Below are 20,851 nucleotides of genomic sequence, written 5' to 3' on the forward strand. Positions count from 1 at the left end.
GGTATAACAAATAACTGAAGTACCCAATGTCAACAGATTCACTGACATCGGGAACCGTTTGTATGAGAGAAAGAGTGAATGTATTTTTACAACAGAAATTCGTAAAGGTAATAAGTGCTTCTCGGTCACCTAAAGTTGCAAATGGATTTGACAAAGTAGAAAAGGGTGAGACACTGGAGAAAATGGTCATTTGAAGAGTTTGTTTGAAAGTTTCATGATAAAATGTCTCATTATTTCTTCTTTTTTTTTTTATGTGACTGATGTCAAAGTTATGAAAGCATAGAGAAGAAATGTTTCTACAGAAAGAGTAGTTGTTCTTATCTCCAGTTGAGAAAATTTATGGAAAGGAAAATGATAATATGAGTGTCTGTTCAAAGATACTTAAGTAGTATAGTCAGTCATTAACATTAGTGTTGAGGATTATATAGTAATTATTGCTCTATTGTTATGGGAATTGTATTCTGTGACACTGGAAATGGAGGGGGCAATATGAGATACCACTTTTGTCTACGGATCTCTGTGGTTCTTTTAAAAGGAATTTTGTGCTTATCTGGCCATCAGAATATCAAGCTGCCGACTAAAGATTTTTTTTAACAGTTGAGTAAAGGACAAATTTGTGTCTTCTAATGTATATTAATTGAGATTGTAATGTTATGTTGCATGTGTACCACACTGCTTGGGACAGCCAAGGCAATTTCTGTGCCATCTATTTCGGTTAAACAGGAGCTTTTAGCTGGAAATGTATTCATTTCGTTAACAATCAAAGCTCATAAACGTGTATCCCATTTATGAGTTTTTCTGTTTCTACAGTATTGTTATAAAAGCAAAATCAATTTGCATACTGTAAATTTGAGGGGGGGGGGGGGGGGGGGGGTGATGATAATTACTATCGCATTATGATAACTAAAGAGTAAATTACACAGTTGTTTAAAAATTCCACAAAAATAGGTAAAAATCGGCTAAGTATCTTTAGCTGCAAATCTCAAATTTTGTTCACTTCCTTGATTCATAAGTACATATATAATAAACTTACTGACTGAATTAAAAGCACCATCATAAAATGTCCAAAGTTGCAAAGTTTACAGTTCTATAAATGCAGAATTACCATACATTGCTGAACTTATGCTTAAATTTAACATAAATAATTGACATTTAACTCTGTAACAAACCATGTAGCACAGAAGTGAGAAGAGAATTTCGATATGGAACATGATTTCCATGACGGCCTGATGACAAGCTCTGAATTACGTTTCCCAGCTCCAGCAGTCCTCTATTGATACATACAGCTTCCTGGAAAGCATCACCACAGGTGCCTGTTCTCTTTGCTCTTTCTGATCCTGCAAGATCTACCATGTGTAACTCTGACAATAGTACATCATTTCTGGAGAAAAAAAATAAAATAAATAAATAAATAAAAATATTTCAGTTAAATATAGGAAGAAAGATCAAATCACATTCACAGGGCAATACAAGATTTCTCAAGTCAACTATACATATAGCATGAGCAAAGACTATACTCCTCCAGCATGTCAACCATAATGTCCCATCCTATGTAACACATGATATTTGTTAGTATTATATCGTACACCAGAGGAAGCACATCATGTGTTGTTTCTCACTTAGTTAACAGCTATTACTGGGCTAGATAGGACGAGAATATATGAGTCATAAGTAACTTTCACCAATCACTCACAGAGTAGGAGCTTGTTTTGAGTTATAGATTTTGAAAAAAACATTGCTTGAAGCAACACTAACAGGGTATTATAAATTAAACAAAAGTTCAGCTTATAATGTGAAATTTCAGTGTCACTAAATGTAGCATGTTTGCACATTTGTGCTGCATATGAAGCAGAAATCAACAACAAAAGAATTTACTCCTGTCAGTCCATACAAAACTGTAAAAAGAAAAGAAACAAAACAAAATTATCAAAGAACACAGAATTAAGAGATAAGGTATAAAACATGGACAGTTTAGCTTTATGTATGACCAAATTGTTAGTGAATATGAAAAGGACAGACATTACATAAAGACAATGATTCTCCCACCCAATTTTCTTTCTATTAAGGCCAAGATGGCCACAGTTTGGTAGATACTGTATAGTTCATACCTTTCCAAACCAGTAACGTAATTGAGTGGTAAAAGTGGAAAGATCATGAAAATGTTTTTCATGTAAACTATGTACTTGATAGAAGCCTCCCCAGGCAACTACCTTTACCTTAGCTTTTAAGGTGAAATAAAATGTTTTATTACTTGATGGTATTAATTAGTGAATGAGAAAAATAAACAATCAGCTAATGAAAAGAGTAAAGGTAACCACTCACAATATATGAGGGGTAGTTATTGTTCCAATTATCACCTCGAAAAAATGAAGTTATGTAATTAATCTTTGTTTGTTTGCAGTCTGCAGTTCTGGTGCACAATGCATTCCCACACTGCAGTACCACTGCGCACCACTAGAAGAGAAAAAACCAAATGGTGTAGCCTATTGATAAAGTGGAACCAATGAGTGGTCAGCAAGTACATATGCAAGATTCAAGATTGGTGCTCTTGCTAAGCTTACGAACAATGAAATTCTTCAAAGTTAACAAACAAAGAAGACAGGTCTACATTGTCCTGGCCAGAACAGTGTGGAAGTGTATGTTTTCATTAGTTTCCTCTGATGAAGGAAATTGTCCTAAAGCATAGTGACAATTTAAGTCTTGTTTATATGCCTTTCAACTGGTTAATGGTTCAGTTATTTCATGTGTGGTTATCTTTACTCTTTCTGTTATTTGTTTTCCACCCATGACTTTCTAGTGTCATACTTACTCACAAACATCTGAGATATACCACTGAAAGTTTGCAACCTCGTAACCTAAAGATCAAGGGAGATAATTTATGGAGTGGTACACACAAGTTTCCATTGCTGTTTTTCGACTGTATAGAGATCTCAGGTCTGTCATTAGATTTCAGGTATATTCTTTTGACAAGGTACTAGATACCCACTGATGGGATGAAGCTACTGCTTGAAAGTAGCTATTGGCAGTGCTCTCACTGGGACGGTCCATTTAAAAAGTGTGTATTCATTTAAGGACCAGCAGAAGACAGGTGCAGCTAAAAACAATCTGCATACCAGCATAGCTTCTTAGTGCTATCACGACAAGGACTCAGATTAGACTTTAAATTTGTGCTCTATAGCCTTCATAAAATACTTCTGGCTTGGCTGACAGAAAAAGAGGCCTTACATCATGCTTTACAAGAAGAGTTTGATTGAACTTGTGGAATTTCAGGAACTTTGTTTACACACAAAAAAGAAAACAGAAGAATTTACTCGGCTTACGCAACGGAAACTCTATTCTGGTACTAGACCTGAGCCATGCAAAGATACAAGACATGTTACACCTTTACCATACATTCTATCTGTGTTTCACACATTTTATACCAACTTGAAAGTGTAGAACAACAAAGATGATAGTCGTTTAGTGGAAGAACTTAAATAAAGTCAATATGCACCATCCTGCAGGCATTTAATGGAACATAATAATAGTTAAAAATCCCATATTTTAGAAGCAACTGCTAAATTCTATTACAATATTTAATAAATTGTCTTTACAGTTTATGTATGTTATTGTATAGTGGGCATGCTTCTGTTAATACTATTTGTAAAGCTTTTCAATAAAGTTATTCCACTTAATGTTAAATACAGATTTTGTTGACGGCAACATTGGTATATGTTAATTTTATGTGATATAAGTACTGAAACATGTGTTCCTGTGAAAACACTGAAAGCATTACTGATACAAATGGGGGGAGAGGTCCCTCCAAAATTGTTAAATATGAATCATAATAAAATACATCACAAAATACACTACTCTTTAAACTATAAGTAGCAACAAATAAAATTGGATACATTCAAAATGTAAAAACTTACAGCATTTCTAATAAAGCCTTAAATATCTCAAAACTACATTTTTTGCTTACACCACAAATGTTCTCAACAGCTCAGTTATACGTTGTTGGATTATATTTATCAAATTTTGTTGTAGATTAGGATTTTAAAAATCGAATTAGGTAACAGGATTGTCACAAGTTTCCCCAAGTGAAATTCCTTGATGTTTCCCTGATTTCCAGATAAGATTTAGCATTTTTCCCTGATAAATTTTGAGATCACAAGGGTAAATAAAGACATAAGTTGACAAAAATGTAAGGACTTCCATGTCTCTCCCCTGTTTTGTTTTAGGGTGCAGAAACAACTAGGATCATACACGCCCATGTCAAAACTGTGAAACACAAAGACAAATACATGAGTTAAAAAAGACTACACGTCAATCCCCAATGACAGAAGAGAAGACACCTAAAAACAGGAACGTGGAGAAAGGTCTCTAAAATATGCAACAGAGAAATGGAGGTCCACAACCAAAAATTGAATGGCCTTCGCCATATTGCTACGACGGACAAAAACTAAAACACGGTTGACAGCCCAGGCGTCGTTCGCTAGAACGACCGATAACTCAGACAGCAAACCCAGATGGGAACATAAACAGTCAAAAAAAGGGCATTCCATCAGGCAATGGCAGACAGTTAAAAATTGGGCACAATGAGCACAAAGTGGTGGAGAATGACACTTAACAAATGGTGATGGCTAAGAAGGCAGTGACCAATATGCAACCTAGTTAAAATGACCTCTTCATGGCAGGAGGGCCAAGAGGAGGTCGTCCAAGCTGCTGGAGAGGCTCAATAACCCAGGGCTTATTCCCATGAAGGAGGGACAAATGGCGATGCGAAAGTGACACCACTTCCTGATAGATGACAACACAGAGACCATCAGAGGGAATGTAAGAACTAGTGGCCTGAAGTACAAGGACTGCAGCCTTGGCAGCAGCATCAGGAGTCACATTTAATGTCAGACAGACATGATCAGGAATCCACATAAACATCACAGTGGTTTCATCAACGGTGAGCAAGTGAAAGTTTTCCTGGACCTGTTGCACTAAGGGATGGACTACGTACAGCGCGTAGAGGCTCTGAAGAGTGCTGAGGGAAAGTGAGCAGATGACACAATTGAAAAGACTGTGTCACCGGATGTACTCCATGGCCTGATACAGGGCGAAGAGCTCTGCTGTAAATACTTAGCGGTGTGCTGGAAGCCATTACTGAAAACGTCAGCATCAACAACGAAGGCACAGCCGACACCATGGTCAGTCTGAGAGCCATCAGCATACACACAGATACTATCGCGAAATTCTGTGCGAGGATCATGAAACTGAAGGCACTAGAACAATGCTGGTGTAGTGTCCTTCGGAAGCAAATGAAGGCCAAGCTGAACACGGGCTGCCTCATGAAGCAAAGGTGGTGAAGAATTCACACCCACCAAGAAAGTTGCAAGGAACGTGAAGTTAATCTGCTGGAGCAAGAGCTGAAAGCAAACTCCAGGAGGTAACAGAGAAGAGGGACACAACTGGCAATCAAAGGAGTCATCGAAGGAGGCGGCACAGGATGGGTGGCCACACATGACAGACAAACTGCATGCATATCAACTGAGGGGAAAGTCACAATGGTAGGACAGCAGTAGTTCAGCAGTTTCTCCATACAGACTCTCAACGAGGCCAGTGTAAAAGGTGCCAGTGGACAAATGGAGGCCACAATGGAGAATAGTACTGAGACAGCATAAGAGGGACAGATGTGCAGATGCGTAAACAAAGAACCTATCATAGTTTATTTTCGAAAGAACGAGGGAATGGTACAAACGGAGGAGGATGGTTCGATGTGCAGCCCAGGAAGTACCACTGAAGACACATACGACACTGAGAAACCATGTACAGTGGGCTGCCAGGTAAGACATGTGGTAGGACCAAGAGTGTTTCCCATTGAGTGGGAGCCCCAGGAATTTCGTAGTTTCAATGAATGGAAGAACAACAGGCCCGAGATGTAAAGATGGTGGGAGAAACCAATTGCACTGATCTTGTCAGTGGAAAAATGAAAGCTATTGTCGATGTTCCATGAGTAAAGACAATCGAGACATCATGGAACACGTCACCCAATGAGATAGATCCGTGAAGATTGGCACTGGTGGCAAAATCATCAACAAAAAGGGAGCCGGAGATGCCCAGCGGGAGACAGACCATTACAGGGTTAATGGCGATAGCAAAGAGGACAATGCTCAGGGCGGAACACTAAGGCACACCGTTTTCCTGGATAAAGTTGTCCAACAAGGCAGAACCCATACATACTTTGAAAACTCACGTCTTTTAAAAATTCCTTAAGGAAACAGCGCAGGCAGCCACAGAAGCCCCACATATAGAGAGTACTGAGGGTACCAATCCCTCAGCAGGTGACGTAGGCTATCTCCAAATCGAAAAACATGGCCACAGTCTATGATTTCTGAAGAAAACCATTCATGACATGGGTGGACGAAGCAAAAAGATGGTCAACTGCAGAACGGCGCACTCGAAATCTACACACTGCAGTGGTTAGTAAATTACGAGACTCGAGCCACCATACCAGCCGGGTATGAGTCACATGTCCATCACCTTGCAAACACAGGTGGTGAGAGAAATGGGGCAGTGGCTAGAAGGAAGGTGTTTGTTCTTACCAGGCTTAGGTATGGATTTGACAATGGCTTCATACCAGTGTCTGGGAAACATGCCCTATGTCCAGATGTTGTTGTACATATTAAACAGAAAGTGCTTGCTCGCAAGAGAAAGGTGCTGCAACATCTGAATGAGAACAGCGTCTGGCCCTGGGGTGGAGGATCAGGATGAAGTGAGAGTGTGATCTAGCTTCCTCACAGTAAAGGCAGCACTGTAACGCTCAAGATTCTGTGAATGTAAAATTAGAGAGATTCGAGCGCGCACACAGGCTTTCCAGCAGTCGTTCTTCCCACGAACCATAGCGACTGGAACTGAAAATGGAGGTAATGACAGTGGCACGTAAAGTGCCCTCCGGCACACACCATTTGGTGGCTTGCAGAGTATAAATGTAGATGTAGATATAGATGTAGATGAAATGCCGACCTCGGGTGGAAGGTCAAAATGGGCCAGGAAGAAATTCAAAAGCTCAAAGCGATCATGAGGATGCTGTTTTGTTTCCTGAAGGCAGAGTACAAGTGGACGCTGTGATTCTAGAAGCAGCCATAAATCTTATTCACTGGATAGAAGGCCACGAACATTTCATTGGAGGGGAGTCATGAAGAAAAAATGAAGAGGTGTCAAGTCGGCAGCTGCCGAGTGCCACTCTGTGAAGACTCGCTGCTACAGGGCACAGAGACAGGAGGAACCTGCTCCATGAAGTCCACCTAAGTATTGGCTTTCTTCTGCTGTTAGCGTGCGGAGTCCAATGCAGAAAAACGGTTGGCAGAGTGCACAGGCGACAAGGAGGGCAGCCAGGCGAAGGTAAAATGTGGCAACACTGTAGGAGAATTTTCGAGTCGGCGAAGGAGAAGACTGTTTGCCTTTGTTGAACTTCTTCGATCTATTACGATTAGCAGAGATACACTCAGGTTTTGGTTGGCTGGAGGGATGTAGGAATTTTCATGGGACTATACCTTCTGTCCTTCCCAGCCTGTCAGTTGCGTAGCTAGTTACTTTGCCCCATGAGATGAGAGTTTGATGGCTTGTTGTGCAGCTAGACGAGGGCACTGCGATGCTACCATAAGACTGGGCGATTTCACATATTCAGAGCTGAATCTGAGGACGCAAGTCTGCATGGCTATATCCTTCATGGAGCGAGATGTAACAATAACAGTACTGTAAGTACCAAATGGTAGAACACAGGGTTTGCGACTAGCCAGACTAGCCAATGACTTGCAAGCAACCGGATAAGGAACTTTCTCCTTTACCCGGATAATATGGACAGTCCACTCATTGAGATACACGGGACAATCTCGAGAGGAGGTGGCATAGTCACCGGTGCAGTTGACACATCAGGGAGAAGGAGGCGCACAATCACCCTCTTGCGCATCCCTAACACAGGTTACACATTTGGCCGGGTGTCGACAAGACATGAGTGTGGTTGAAATGACGACACTGGTGGCAGCGCATGAGGGTCAGAACGTACGGTCGGACTGTGAGAACCTCATAGCCTGCTTTGATCTAGGACAGAAGCGCCTCTCTATCAAAGGTGAGAAGGTACTAAGGTGGCATCTATCTTTTCATCACCCGGTGGACGGCAATGACACCCTGATCAGAGAGGTGTGTTTGGATTTCGGCCTCAGTCAGACCATTGAGCAGCCTATATAACACCACAGGAAGCATTCAGAGTTCACTGGAGAAGTGAAATGGCAAGCAGTTGTGCTTGAGAATCAGAAGTAGTCTCCAAAAGCAAAGTGCCATTCTATAAATGAGAGCAGGATTTCACAGGGCCGGCAACTGCATCAACATCTTTTTGAATAATATACGGATTTACTGTAGCGAAGGACTGACCGTCTTCAGTAAATGAACCCATGAGGAACCGTGGTGCAGCTGGGAGGTTCTTTGAATCGTTAGCCTCATTCGGTTTGTTTTTTAGCAGTTGATTGGGAAGTGAAGATGATTGGCTCATTGCGAGAAAATCCCCCATGATTGCCAGTGTCTCTGATGGCATGCTCCTCCACACTGGGGACCCTTCACAAGGGGGCACCCCGCCTTAGGTGATTGTTCAAACATCAGGTCACAACTCCCAGACACCTGACAGAGAGGGACCAATCAGCAATTTGGGAAGGTAGTAGCTCAGGCAGTCACCCTTCTCTGGTCCTGATCTGTACCAGGGAGTACATGCGAACTCCACCTGTCGACGCGGGGCTGGGAATTACGAATTGTCCAGTCATCTGTTACATGTCAGACGCGTGGGCCGGCCTTCAGGAGCACACAGGGAGGAAGAAGAAAAAAGAAGAGCCTCCAATACCAAGCAAATGAAGGATAGGAGAAGGTGAACGAAGATAGGAAAAAGGAATGAAAAACAATGGTGAGACCGTTCTTATGTCAGATACAGACAGTGTGAAACATTTCCAAAAACACCCCAGACATGTTCTCCAACAGATGGGAAAAGGAATAGCAAGAGGATAGACATGCACCACAGAAGGGAAAGATGCTGCAAAAGCTGATGCCCCATGGTAGACTGGTAGACTTCTCCTCCGTGTGAGGAAATATCTTAAGAATGAGGGTTGACTGAAAACTAATGCCTCCACCTTCGTAACTCTTTAAAAATTGGCAGCATTGGTATGTGGCAGGTACTGGCTTGTTCCATAGCCTTAGCACTGAACGGTTATGTTGTACAGTGTAAAGTATGGAACCCTGTGCAGACAGTCGGTCAATGTGATTTAAGGAACATGCAGTCATTGAATTCTTGACAGCAGAAGGTGTCACACCAAAGGAGATTCATCAGAGAATGAAAGCAGTTTATGGTGATTGTGTTGATGTGAGTACTGTGTGTCGTTGTTTTGGTTTAGTTTAGTTATGTCATGTTCTGTAGATCATTTTTACAATTATTTTATCGATATGATGTGCAGCAAGTCAGATTACAAGATATATATACACACATGAATAGTGCTAATATTAATTTTACTGCAATTGTTAGTTCTACACATGCAAATACATTTAGAGGCACAAATTTCTTACCAGTTCTGAAACAGAAACTCGTCCATGGAACAGAAGGAGTTGTCCAAAAGAAATGATTTTAATCTAGATTTAAAACTTGATCTGCCACCTGCCAGACACTTTATGTTGTTGGGCAAATGATCAAAGAACTTTGTTGCTGAATGATGTACTCCTTTTTAAGCAACTGACAGCTTCAATAACGGATAGGAAAGGTCATTGAACGTATGAACATTACAGTTCTTCGCAAATTGAGATGGATTATTTATAACTAATTTCATTAGTGAATATATGTACTCTGATGGTGCAGTTAAAAAACCTAATTCCTATAATAGGTGCCTACATGATGTCCTTGGGTGAACACCACTAATTATTCTCTTTTGTGCAATCAATACTTTATGTCTAAGTGGTGAGTTACCCCAGAAAACTATTCCATAAGACATTATTGAGTGGAAATATGCAAATTACGTTAGGAGGCTGATCTGTTTATTACCAAGACTAGCAATTAAACGAAGAGCGAAAGTAGCTGAACTTAATTGTTTGAGTAGCTTAGTAATATGCTTCTCCCAGTTCAAGTTGTCATCAATGTGAACACCCAAAAATTTGGAGAAATCTACCCTGTTAACTGAGCCCTGTTCATATGCTACATCAATTGTTGGTATGACTCTACTCGGTATACAGAACTGGATATAGAGGGTCCCCCCCCCCCCCCGCCCCCCCCCCCCAAATTAAGGGAGAGTCCATTTTCTGAGAACCATTTAATAATTCCTTGAAAGACATCCTTAACAATATCTTCAGCTGCTTTTTCTGGAATGGGATTTATTATAACATTCATGTAATCTGCAAAAAGTACAAGTTCTGCTTGCTGAACATTAAGTGAGATGTCATTCACATGAATAAAGAACAGCAGAGGACCCAAAATTGACCCCTGTGGGACTCCCTCTGCGATAACTCCCCATTCACTAGAATTTACTGCCCTTCCAACATTATTTGTGTTATTCAGCACAACTTTTTGCATTCTGTTCGATAAGTATGATTCAAACCAGTTGTGTGTATAGCCTTCAGTTCCATAAAACCTGAGTTTTTCTACAAGTGTGACATGATCCACATAGTCAAATGCCTTGGAAACATCACAAAAAATATCAACTGGCGATAATTTGTTATTTAGGGTTTGTACTATTTGATGGGTATTGTGTAGATAGTATTCTCAGTCGAGTAACCCTTCCGGAATCCAAACTGTGACATGCTGAGTAATTATTTTCACTTGAATGTGAGACTACTCTTGAATACATAACTTTTTCGAATATTTTAGAAAATGAAGTCAGCAACGAGAGTGGTCTATAATTATTTAAGTCACTCTTGTCCCCTTTCTTATGAAGAGGTTTGACAATTACGTCTTTCAATCCGTCTGGAAAAATTCCCTGTGCCAGCGAAGCATTACATATATCACTAAAGACTCCACTTATTAAATTAAAACAACACTTCAAAATTCTGTTAGAGTCTCCATCAACACCACACGAGCTCTTGTTTTTCAGTATATTTATAATTCCCTTAATTTCAGTGGGGGATGTTGGTGCTATTTCTAAAGGCCTAAAGTCCTGGGGAATGACATTTTTAACATTTTTTTTTTTTTTCCCAACTGAACCCTTTAAACCTATTTTTGCTGCTACATTCAGAAAGTGATTGTTAAAAATACTTGCAACTTGTGAATGTTCACTCACAACATCATCATTTAGCTTTTTGCTATAGTATGCTGTGCACTGTCAGGCTGCCCCATCTCCCATTTGACAATATTCCATATATTATTATCCACATTATTAATTTCTGTCAGAACACATACACTTCTTGACTTCTTAATGACTTTCCATAAAATATTACAGTATCTTTTGTAGTAAGCAAGTAATGTCAGATCCTGACTTATTATGGCCTGTCCATATATTTCCCTCTTCCTCTTACACGGCATCTTAATTCCCTTAGTACTCGATGACTTACTTGACTTTGTAACGGCTTTTTTCAATAACATTTCAGGAAAGCAACTCTCAAATACTGAGACAAATTTATGGAGGAATAAATTGAATTTGGCATCAGCATCATTTTCTGTATATACTTAATCCCATTCTACTCCTTCTAGGCTGCCCTTAAAACTCTGTACCCTGTTTGCATCAATAAGCCTTCCTGCCGTGTATGAACCTTCCTCATGCCTGTAAGGTGCTATATGTATTATTTCCATTAACTGTCCATCATGATCAGATAGCCCATTAACAACTGGGTACACATTAATTGTTTCTGCCTGAACACTGTCTGAAAATGTTATCGATCAGTGACCTACTATCCTGCTGCACACGAGTTGGAAAATTTACAACAGATACTAGACTGAAACAACCAAACAAAGATTATAGCTCATTTTTCCTATTCGTGTCTTTTAAGAAATCTACATTAAAATCACCACAAACCACTAACTGCTTCTTTTTGTCTGACAGGTAGCTCAATAATAACTCTAGAGTTTTCATGAATAACTGAAAGTTACCTTGAGCGGATCTGTAGATTGTCACAATTACTATAGAAGTATATTGCAGTAGCAACTCACAAACACATACTTCAAGGATCTGATCTACACAAAAACTATTACGTTCCAATATTTTTTACTTTGTGTCCAGTTATTATATCAGTAGCATCTCCTCCTTTTTCCATGTTGACTCTACATGAATAAGATGCTAATCTGTAATCCCTTAAATTTAACTTCTCCATCCCTGTGGTTACATGGTGTTCAGAGAGACACAAAACATCTATACTTTCAGAATTTACCCCATTTTCTATGCATACAAGAAGCTCATCTATCTTATTTTTCAATTCTCTAATGTTCTGATGAAATACACAAATTTTATTTCTTTGGATACTGTTGCAGACATTATGGCACTGTTCTGCTTTAATTTCTTTCAATACTTTGTCTGTAACCTGACTCTAATCTAAAAAATGTGTCCCTCTGACTCCAGTAATCACAGGTATTTTGTCTTGTATGCATGTGGCCCTCCTTACATTTTCTGCAAGAAAATCAACTAATCTATCTTTTCCTCTCCTATTCAGGTTCAGGTCATGACTAGTGTAGCCCCACCTCCCAATCGCATCAACAGGCACAGCACAGATATGAGATTTAGTTTCTGCCAACAGTAACCCCTCCGGCTCTCTCTTAACACAGTTGACAGCCATATTAACCCAAGGCTGGTCGTGGCCCTGAAAACATCCACAAACCCCACACGAGTGTGAGATGCCGCTGCTCCTATTACATCCAGGTCAAACCTAATACTATAATCCGAATTGCTAGCCAGGCTGTTTCCTGCTGCTCCCACAATAAGAACATGGTCCTCACCATCAAAATCTTTGCACAAGGCCCCTAGGTTTTCTGTAACCTGACTACACTTAGCACTAGGTTCCACAATGCTTTTGACTTGCTACTCGACTCCTAGCCTAACCTGTAGAAACTGGCCTCCGCCTCTCCCATGACTGCAACCTAACAGCAGAACTCTTTTCTTTCTGCTTGACTTTACTCCTGACCTAGCTTCACAATTGTTACTATGAGTCCGCTCCAGCCTACTTTGCTCAAACACTGTTTGAGGCTCTTCTACTTCAGGTAACAGATCAAACTGATTGCTCACTGGAATCTGAAATTTGATTTCTGGGGTTTTCTGCTTCTGACTACAACTTGTTACCTGTTACCAGCTCCCATTCTCTCTTTCCCCCTTCAACCTGCCTAATTCGAAGTACACCATTTCTAGTTCAGCCTGAAGGACACAAATCTTTTTTCCCTGTTTCACAATTTTCTTGCATGGCTACATAAGCGAGTAAGTTTAAAAGATGTTGAGGCGAGAACATTGACGTGCATGACAAACAAAGAGTTGGACGTCTTGTGACAGCAACCGCTGAATTTCACAAGCAAAATGTCGACAGACTGATTCAGAACAATCATCGTATCATTCAGAGAGAAACTTCAAGCACAACTGGCATTTAACAAGAACGTGTGGGTCACATTATTGCTTTGTTTGGCTATCAGAAGGTCTGTGTACGATGAGCTCAAGTGTCACCACAGCAGAACTTCAGAGACTGAATCTCACCACTGTATGGCATCCTCTATACAGTCCAGATTTAGCACTGTTTGAGTTCCATCTGCTCTCAATAATGAAAGATTATCTGTGGGGTTATCATTATGCTTCTGATGAAGATGCTGACGGAACTCTGAGACTGTGGTTGCGGAAACAGAGTGTCGACTTCTTCCGTGACGGCTTCAGAAAACTTGTTCATAGTTAGCAGAAATATATCCAACTGGCTGGTGATTTTGTGGTAAAGTGAATATTGGCAATTAAAGATCACATTCTAAGGATTATTTCTGTGTTTGCATTATTATAATATTTCCATCCAAACCCAAATAACGAAGGTGGAGGCATCACTTTTCATTCAACCCTCGCACTAACATCAACATCTTTTGTAATGAACTATTGTTAGATTGAGAAAGTAAAGCAAACGATATATGTCTTTCATTAAGATCACTTTTGTTATTTTATTTCAATAAATCGAAACACAGTTGAGATAAAAATATGTGTGTCCTTGGAGTAGAAAACAGATTTGAAATACCTTCACTGATTTCAGAAATAACCTCAGAAAAAAGTAGGTCTCTTGAAACAAGTGTACAAGGCAGGGAAGATTTGTGCAAATCAACACTATAGGTGACCACCAATAAAATGTTGGTTCTGCTATGTTCATTATTGTCAGTTATTAGTCACTGTGTTAGGTCTATTATTTTACAGGTATTAATACCAGAGAAGGAAAGTTGCTACTCACCATATCGCGGAGATGCTGAGTCGCGATAGGCACAACAAAAAGATTCACCAACAACTTCAACCTATTACCCGGAACCTATCCTCCTATATAAAAGATACCAACCATTTCCTCAACCAACTCTCCACAGTTCCTGTCCCTTTACCACACGGTGCCCTGCTCGTCACTATTGATGCCACCTCCCTGTACACTAACATCCCTAATCCCTATGGCCTTACTGCTATTGAACACTACCTTTCCAGACGCCCTATGGATTCCAAACCAACAACCTCCTTCCTAGTCTCCATGACCAACTATATCCTCACCCACAATTACTTCTCCTCCGAAGGCATTACCTACAAACAAATCCGCAGTACGGCTATGGGCACCTGCATGGCACCATCCTATGCTAACCTATTCATGGGCCATCTAGAGGAATCCTTCCTAAAAACCCAGAATCCTAAACCTCTCACTTGGTTCAGATTCATTGATGACATCTTTGCTATCTGGATTGAAGGTGAGGACACTTTATTCACATTCCTCCAGAACCTCAACAACTTTTTCCCCATTTGCTTCACCTGGTCCTACTCAATCCAACAAGCCACCTTCATAGTTGTTGACCTTGACCTCAGAGATGGCTACATCAGTACCTCCATCCATATCAAACCTACTAACCACCAGCAATACCTCCACTTCGACAGCTGCCACCCATTCCTTACCAAGAAGTCCCTTCGGTACAGCCTAGCCATCTGAGGTCATCACATCTGCAGTGACGAGCCGTCCCTCTCAAAATATACCGAGGGTCTCACTGAAACCTTCACTGACCGTAATTATCCTCCCATCCTTTTACAAAAATATGTCTCCCACCACTTCCCAAAGTCCCACAGTCCAGCCACAAAGGAGCATTCCCTCATAACTCAGTACCATCTGGGATTGGAGCAACTGAATTACATTCACCACCAGTGTTTCAATTATCTCTCATGCCCAGAAATGAGAAATGTCCTGCCCACTATCCTTCCCACCCCTCCTACCTTGGTATTCCGCCATCCACTGAACCTACACAATATACTCGTCCATCCTTACACAACCCCTCCCTGCTCCCAATCCCTTACCTCATGGCGCATACCAGTAATAGACCTCGATGCAAGACCTGTCGCTTACATTTTCCTACCACCACCAACTCCAGTCCGGTCACTAACATCACCTATCCCATCTAAGGCAGGGCTACCTGTGACACCAGCCATGTGATTTAGAAGCTAAGCTGCAACCTCTGTGCTGCATTCTATGTAGGCATGACAACCAACAAGCTGTCTGTCTGCATGAATGGCCACTGACAAACTGCGGCCAAAAAACAAGTGGACCACCTTGTTGCTGAACACGCTGGCAAACATGATATCCCTCGTTTCTGTAACCCTACTGGCCTCAACCTTCATTAGTCACTGTCCTCACCCATCCAGCCTCCTCCCTGTTCCCATTCCAGTACTACACAGCCGCCATTTCGCCGCCACACCCAGTCTTTTAATTTCTTTTATTTCTCTCCTTTCTGCTACTACCCCTTCCCCTCTCTGCACCTTCTCTCCTGCCCTCCGTCTAAACTGCAACACTTCACTGTCCGCCACTCCCACCATACTATCCTTCTCCCTCCCCGCCACAGCCTCCTCCTTGCCCCCACCCAGTCGCCACTCCCATCATGCACTGGTGCTGCTGTTCGCAGTTCGCAGCTCTCTGAGACTGCAGATGTGTGTGCAAGTTGTGTGTGTGTGCAAGTTGCGTTTGTGTGTGTGTGTGTGTGTGTGTGTGTGTGTGTGTGTGTGTGTGTGTGTACTGCTGACAAAGGCCTTAATGGCCGAAAGCTTTAATTGTGTGAATCTCACGACTCAGCATCTCCGCTATATGGTGAGTAGCAACTTTCCTTCTCTGGTATTGTTACATTCCATCCTGGATTTTCCATTGTTTGACTTTACAGGTATTGTGTGATTTTTCTTTCGAGATATGTATGAGTACATAGTGTACAAACCAGCAGTCGCTGCCACAATTATCTTCTTATCGTCCATTGTTTCCAATATATAAATTATTTTCCAAGTGCCAAAATGTACTAGAATAAATAAAATGTCTATAAAGTGCCGAACTGTACAATGTACTTGCAGTGAGACAGTTGCAATTCCTGAAACCCAGTGCCTGTGGCCTTTGGCCTGCCAAGGAGCACCGCAGTCCTGGGTCCTTGGATAAACCACAAAAATTTGCCACATTATGTCACACACAAACAGACCCGGACTGCTGGCAGATTGGTGAGACTAGATCCAATGGGCAGGGCTTTCACATTAGTGGGAAACATTGGGCTTCAGATTGGCAGGCCTGATCCGTTAGATACACCCATACAAATGGCCTGCGGTTTTGGCTTGTCATGGAAGTCCACTCATGTGGCCAGCTATTCACATGTCACAGACACCATGTTGATGAAATGAGAACATGTTTACCAATCCATGCAACAGATAACTTGCGCAAATATTCTGAGAATCAATACTAAAGAGGATAGGTAGCAACTCACTGTAAAGATGATCGCTGAGCCGCAGACAGGCATGTACAACAGAATCACACACTCCCAACTAAATTTTCGGCCACAGCTTTTGTCAGAAAACAAGAGCATACACACATTCACACAGTCACTCAGACACAACTCATGCATACATGACCACCATCTCTCGCTACTGCATCAACAATCTCTGAGAATTAGATCCAAACAAACTAGTCCTCCTGCCTCTCGTCACCAGCTGCTAGGCTAGTGGCAAGAAGTGGTGGCAGTACTGACTGCAAGCTGAGGGGAGTGGTACAAAGGGGAGACGCAGTAAGAATGAGGGAGTTGGAAAGTGGTGCATGTACTCAGCTGTGCCTAGCCATTGATGATGCACGAGACACCTCAGTAAACAACCCTTTTCATCTACTGAGACAAAAACATGATTCCCCCCCCCCCTTTTTTTTAACAAGTTTCCCTGACAGGTTTGAAATTCCCTGACATTTCCTGAATTCCAGAAGTTGTGGCAACCTGGGTAAATGGCGAATAAGTGGTCATATTTTCACAGAGAACATGTATTTTATTTCTAACCTACTGACACATTGCAAACAATATCGAATATGGCCCACAGAACAAAAAATCTGAACAAAAAGTTTTACTGAGCTAATATTGTATCTGATGTGGCATACATGACATTCTTAGGGCTAGCACTTAGATATATTGGGTGTTATCAAAATACTCTAACGTTTCTCGGACGACAAGAGACAGTGTGGTATTGGGTTGCAAGGCTCACACATCTCTTCAACTCAGTTAACTTGCACGATGTGTGTAGCTGATCCTCTTCTCTGGGTAATCAGCTATGTCGGTCTCCCAAAAGTTTCTTCTTCGAAGACTATAGCTGGTTAAAGGAATTCATTAAACTACTTCTCTATCCTTGAAATAATTTGGGTACTCGTAGAATACTTTTCAGTTCAATCACTTTATATTTTTACATTCCACAGACAACAACTCCTGCAAGCTAACTTAGTCCTTAAACACTAGACTCATTTACTACACATATTCAAATATCACTGGTTTGATAACCAAATAATTTATGAAAATCATACATGTGTCTTGCTTCATTCACAGCCAAGACATGAATTAAGTTAAAAGTCTCCAATCTCAAGCCAGTCCAATACATGAATGTGCACAGAAATCTATATTCAATTGCTCATTAATCTTTTTACAATCAACACAGACATTAAAGAGCACAGAATACTACATAAACTTTTCTAGTTCTTCTCTACCCATACATGGAAACTCTGTGGACCATACAGCCGATACTTGTCTGCCGTCGTTTGACCGCCGCATCCATCTTTTCCTCGTAACAGTTTTTTGACCTGCACATACAAATAGGCGATGCGCAGTAGGGCATATTCGTTTCTCCCACTTACCTCTAAAATATTGGGTGTTCAAAACGGTGGAAGGCCAAGTGGTTCTAGAATTTATTCCGAAATTCTCAAAGCACTACAATACATAAGATAATTACAAGAACATATCATAGATGAAATATGACGGATATACAGCGAGAAAGCCACAGACCATGAATTGAGACCCAGGCAACTCATTAGAGCATATTTTCCCATATTCACTTTTCCAATCCACAGACAATTAATTGGTATCTATTCCTCCAGCATTTTTATATGATGGTTTCTCCAATCAACAAACAACATGTTAATATCTGTTTTACCTGCAGGTGGCACACCATGTGAGTGTACTGTGTGAGAAAAACAAAGTACTCAACTTACAGAAACAAGATCTCAGTATTAACGGTATTAAATGTCTTGTTCATATCAAGCAGTGTCAAGATAATTGTTTGTCTATAGCTTGTTTGAGGAAGATGGTCACTTTGATTAATGCAGTTCTTCTGCTGTAGTGTTAGAGAGCCTGACTGCGTTACATTCCTTCAGCAATTCATGAGTAACATACCTTTAGGTTTATGGTACTTTCGATAATACACTAATTTTCTGTAGTCAAATAATGTTTTTTATCATTCTTAGGCAAAAATAAACTTAAGTTCTAAGCTCATTCCATAATTACATACTGACTAAGAAAATATTCTCATTATGGTTTCACATAATGTGTTTAGAGAAATATGTTCTCCAAAGGGTTATCTAGTACATATGATTATTAATAATCTATCGTAACTTGAGAGCTGACTTGTGTCAAGAAAATGTAGTTTAGTTTGTGAGCATCTTCGTCTTTCCTATGACAACTAGTTTTGTCAACACAAGTTGCAACATTTAGCTTCACCACACAATTATGATACAACTACTACTAGGTTGCAGGGGTAATGGAAAAGCAAGATAGCTGATGCAAATTTTTCCGGACCGAGCCACTACGTGACGAAGGGACCCACCCACCACCTTCTCTTGTGCCACACAGAAATCAGTCTCTTCTTTTTTGCATATAATTCTGATGCACTGTATTCAGCAAGAATATCAAACATCAACCTTTTAAATTCAAACACTGAGTCTCGAAGAATACACGAGGTTATAATCGAGGAAACATTGCCCATGTTTGGCTAGTGAACTATTATTGACTGGCGACTTGTTAAGTCACCCAATAGTCAGCGCAGCCACCACACCACACTAACACACACAAAATGAGATCACCTACTGGATGTGAGGAGAGGAGAAGTGGCCTTTCAACGATGGGAGTACAGGTAGGGGTGAAAGCATTTCGTGAAGTGCTGAAAATATACTTTTCATGCAGAAGACGTGCTAAGACAGAGATGTCACACAGAAATAGAACAAAGGTTTTGTGATAGCACATTTTAAAGACTTTCACATTTAAATCTGACACGATACATTTGCAACAACTACACACACTACTCACGTATATACTTTGTGCTATACACACCACACACTGTACATCATAAAGCTTGGCAGCAGTGACAGAAGGCATGAAGCGAAACTTTAGCACCTGAGCTTTCTTTCAAATTTACATTTTACACAGTGTACAGAAATTCACTGAGCCAACTTCCAAAAAACTTTTAACATCAACTGGGAAAGTAAACTCACTTTTTAACATCTCTGTTTCTTTCAGCAAGCCTAAAACAACACTTTAATGGTGGTGAGCATATGACATGGTACTTGTAAGAAAAGCATTACACAGTAACAAAAATGGTGCCAAAGTTTGTCATTAAGCAGATGTTTGCATTAATGCTTGCGGTTTAACCACTTAGCTGCTGTGATGTTTTTGTTTAATCCAACATGTTCATCAGTTTGCTCTTTTTTTCTGGTAAGCACAAAGAATCATTTCTGAAAAATGCATATTTTGAACGCATCATTTGTGGTTGTAACATGTCAAAAACTAGCTTGATTACCTTGTACCCTGATACCAATCTCAGTTTTTACTTGCTGTTACAAGCCTGCAATTTTTTAAGAACCAAAGAAATTCGTTACAGGGTGTATACTCGGACAAGAAAAAAAATTCACGAATTTTTTCCAGATTTCCTAGTTAAAAATATACTTTTTCCCAGGTGAAAATACACTTTTTCTGTCTTAAGTGCCAGTATATTTGCCCTCGGAACTGTAAACCTTATCAATCCTTTGAATGGTTAAGGTTTTATACACCAGTGTAGAGCTTCCCAGCACTTTAGAAACCAAACCCCAAAAAAAAAGAAAAACACGTTTTGGAAAGATCTTTGATGTAGAGCAACTTGTACGCTGCATATTTTCATATTACGATATACTGAATATTTTCATATTATGGAAGTATATATTTGAATTCCATCAAGCACAGCACATTAGTTTCTGAAGCACTGAATCAAGATTGCAATGCACTTTTGTAAGCCAATCATAGCTCGTGTCACATGATCTCGCCAGCTGATGATAGCAGATATTCAGAGCATAGGACATGTGATGTAGTCAAGGCAATAGCAGCATCACTGTTACGTAGCCTAAACACACAAATTGGAAAAGTTAATGGTTTAAAATG

At 40.5% G+C, this 20,851-nt stretch overlaps 1 protein-coding gene across 5 annotated transcripts in view; it reads right to left on the reverse strand.

Moving 5' to 3' along the window:
- Window positions 1-20,851, reverse strand: part of LOC124716797 (kinesin-like protein KIF22) — a 331,625-nt gene that overhangs the window by 143,091 nt on the left and 167,683 nt on the right. For all 5 annotated transcript variants that reach the window (XM_047243381.1, XM_047243349.1, XM_047243365.1 and 2 more), the window contains exon 6: window positions 1,170-1,381. In XM_047243381.1, the coding sequence (XP_047099337.1) occupies window positions 1,170-1,381 (212 nt within the window). The remainder of the gene's footprint in view (window positions 1-1,169; window positions 1,382-20,851) is intronic.

Source organism: Schistocerca piceifrons, chromosome 1, assembly GCF_021461385.2.
Source record: "Schistocerca piceifrons isolate TAMUIC-IGC-003096 chromosome 1, iqSchPice1.1, whole genome shotgun sequence".
In the NCBI taxonomy this organism is placed as follows: Eukaryota; Metazoa; Arthropoda; class Insecta; order Orthoptera; family Acrididae; genus Schistocerca; species Schistocerca piceifrons.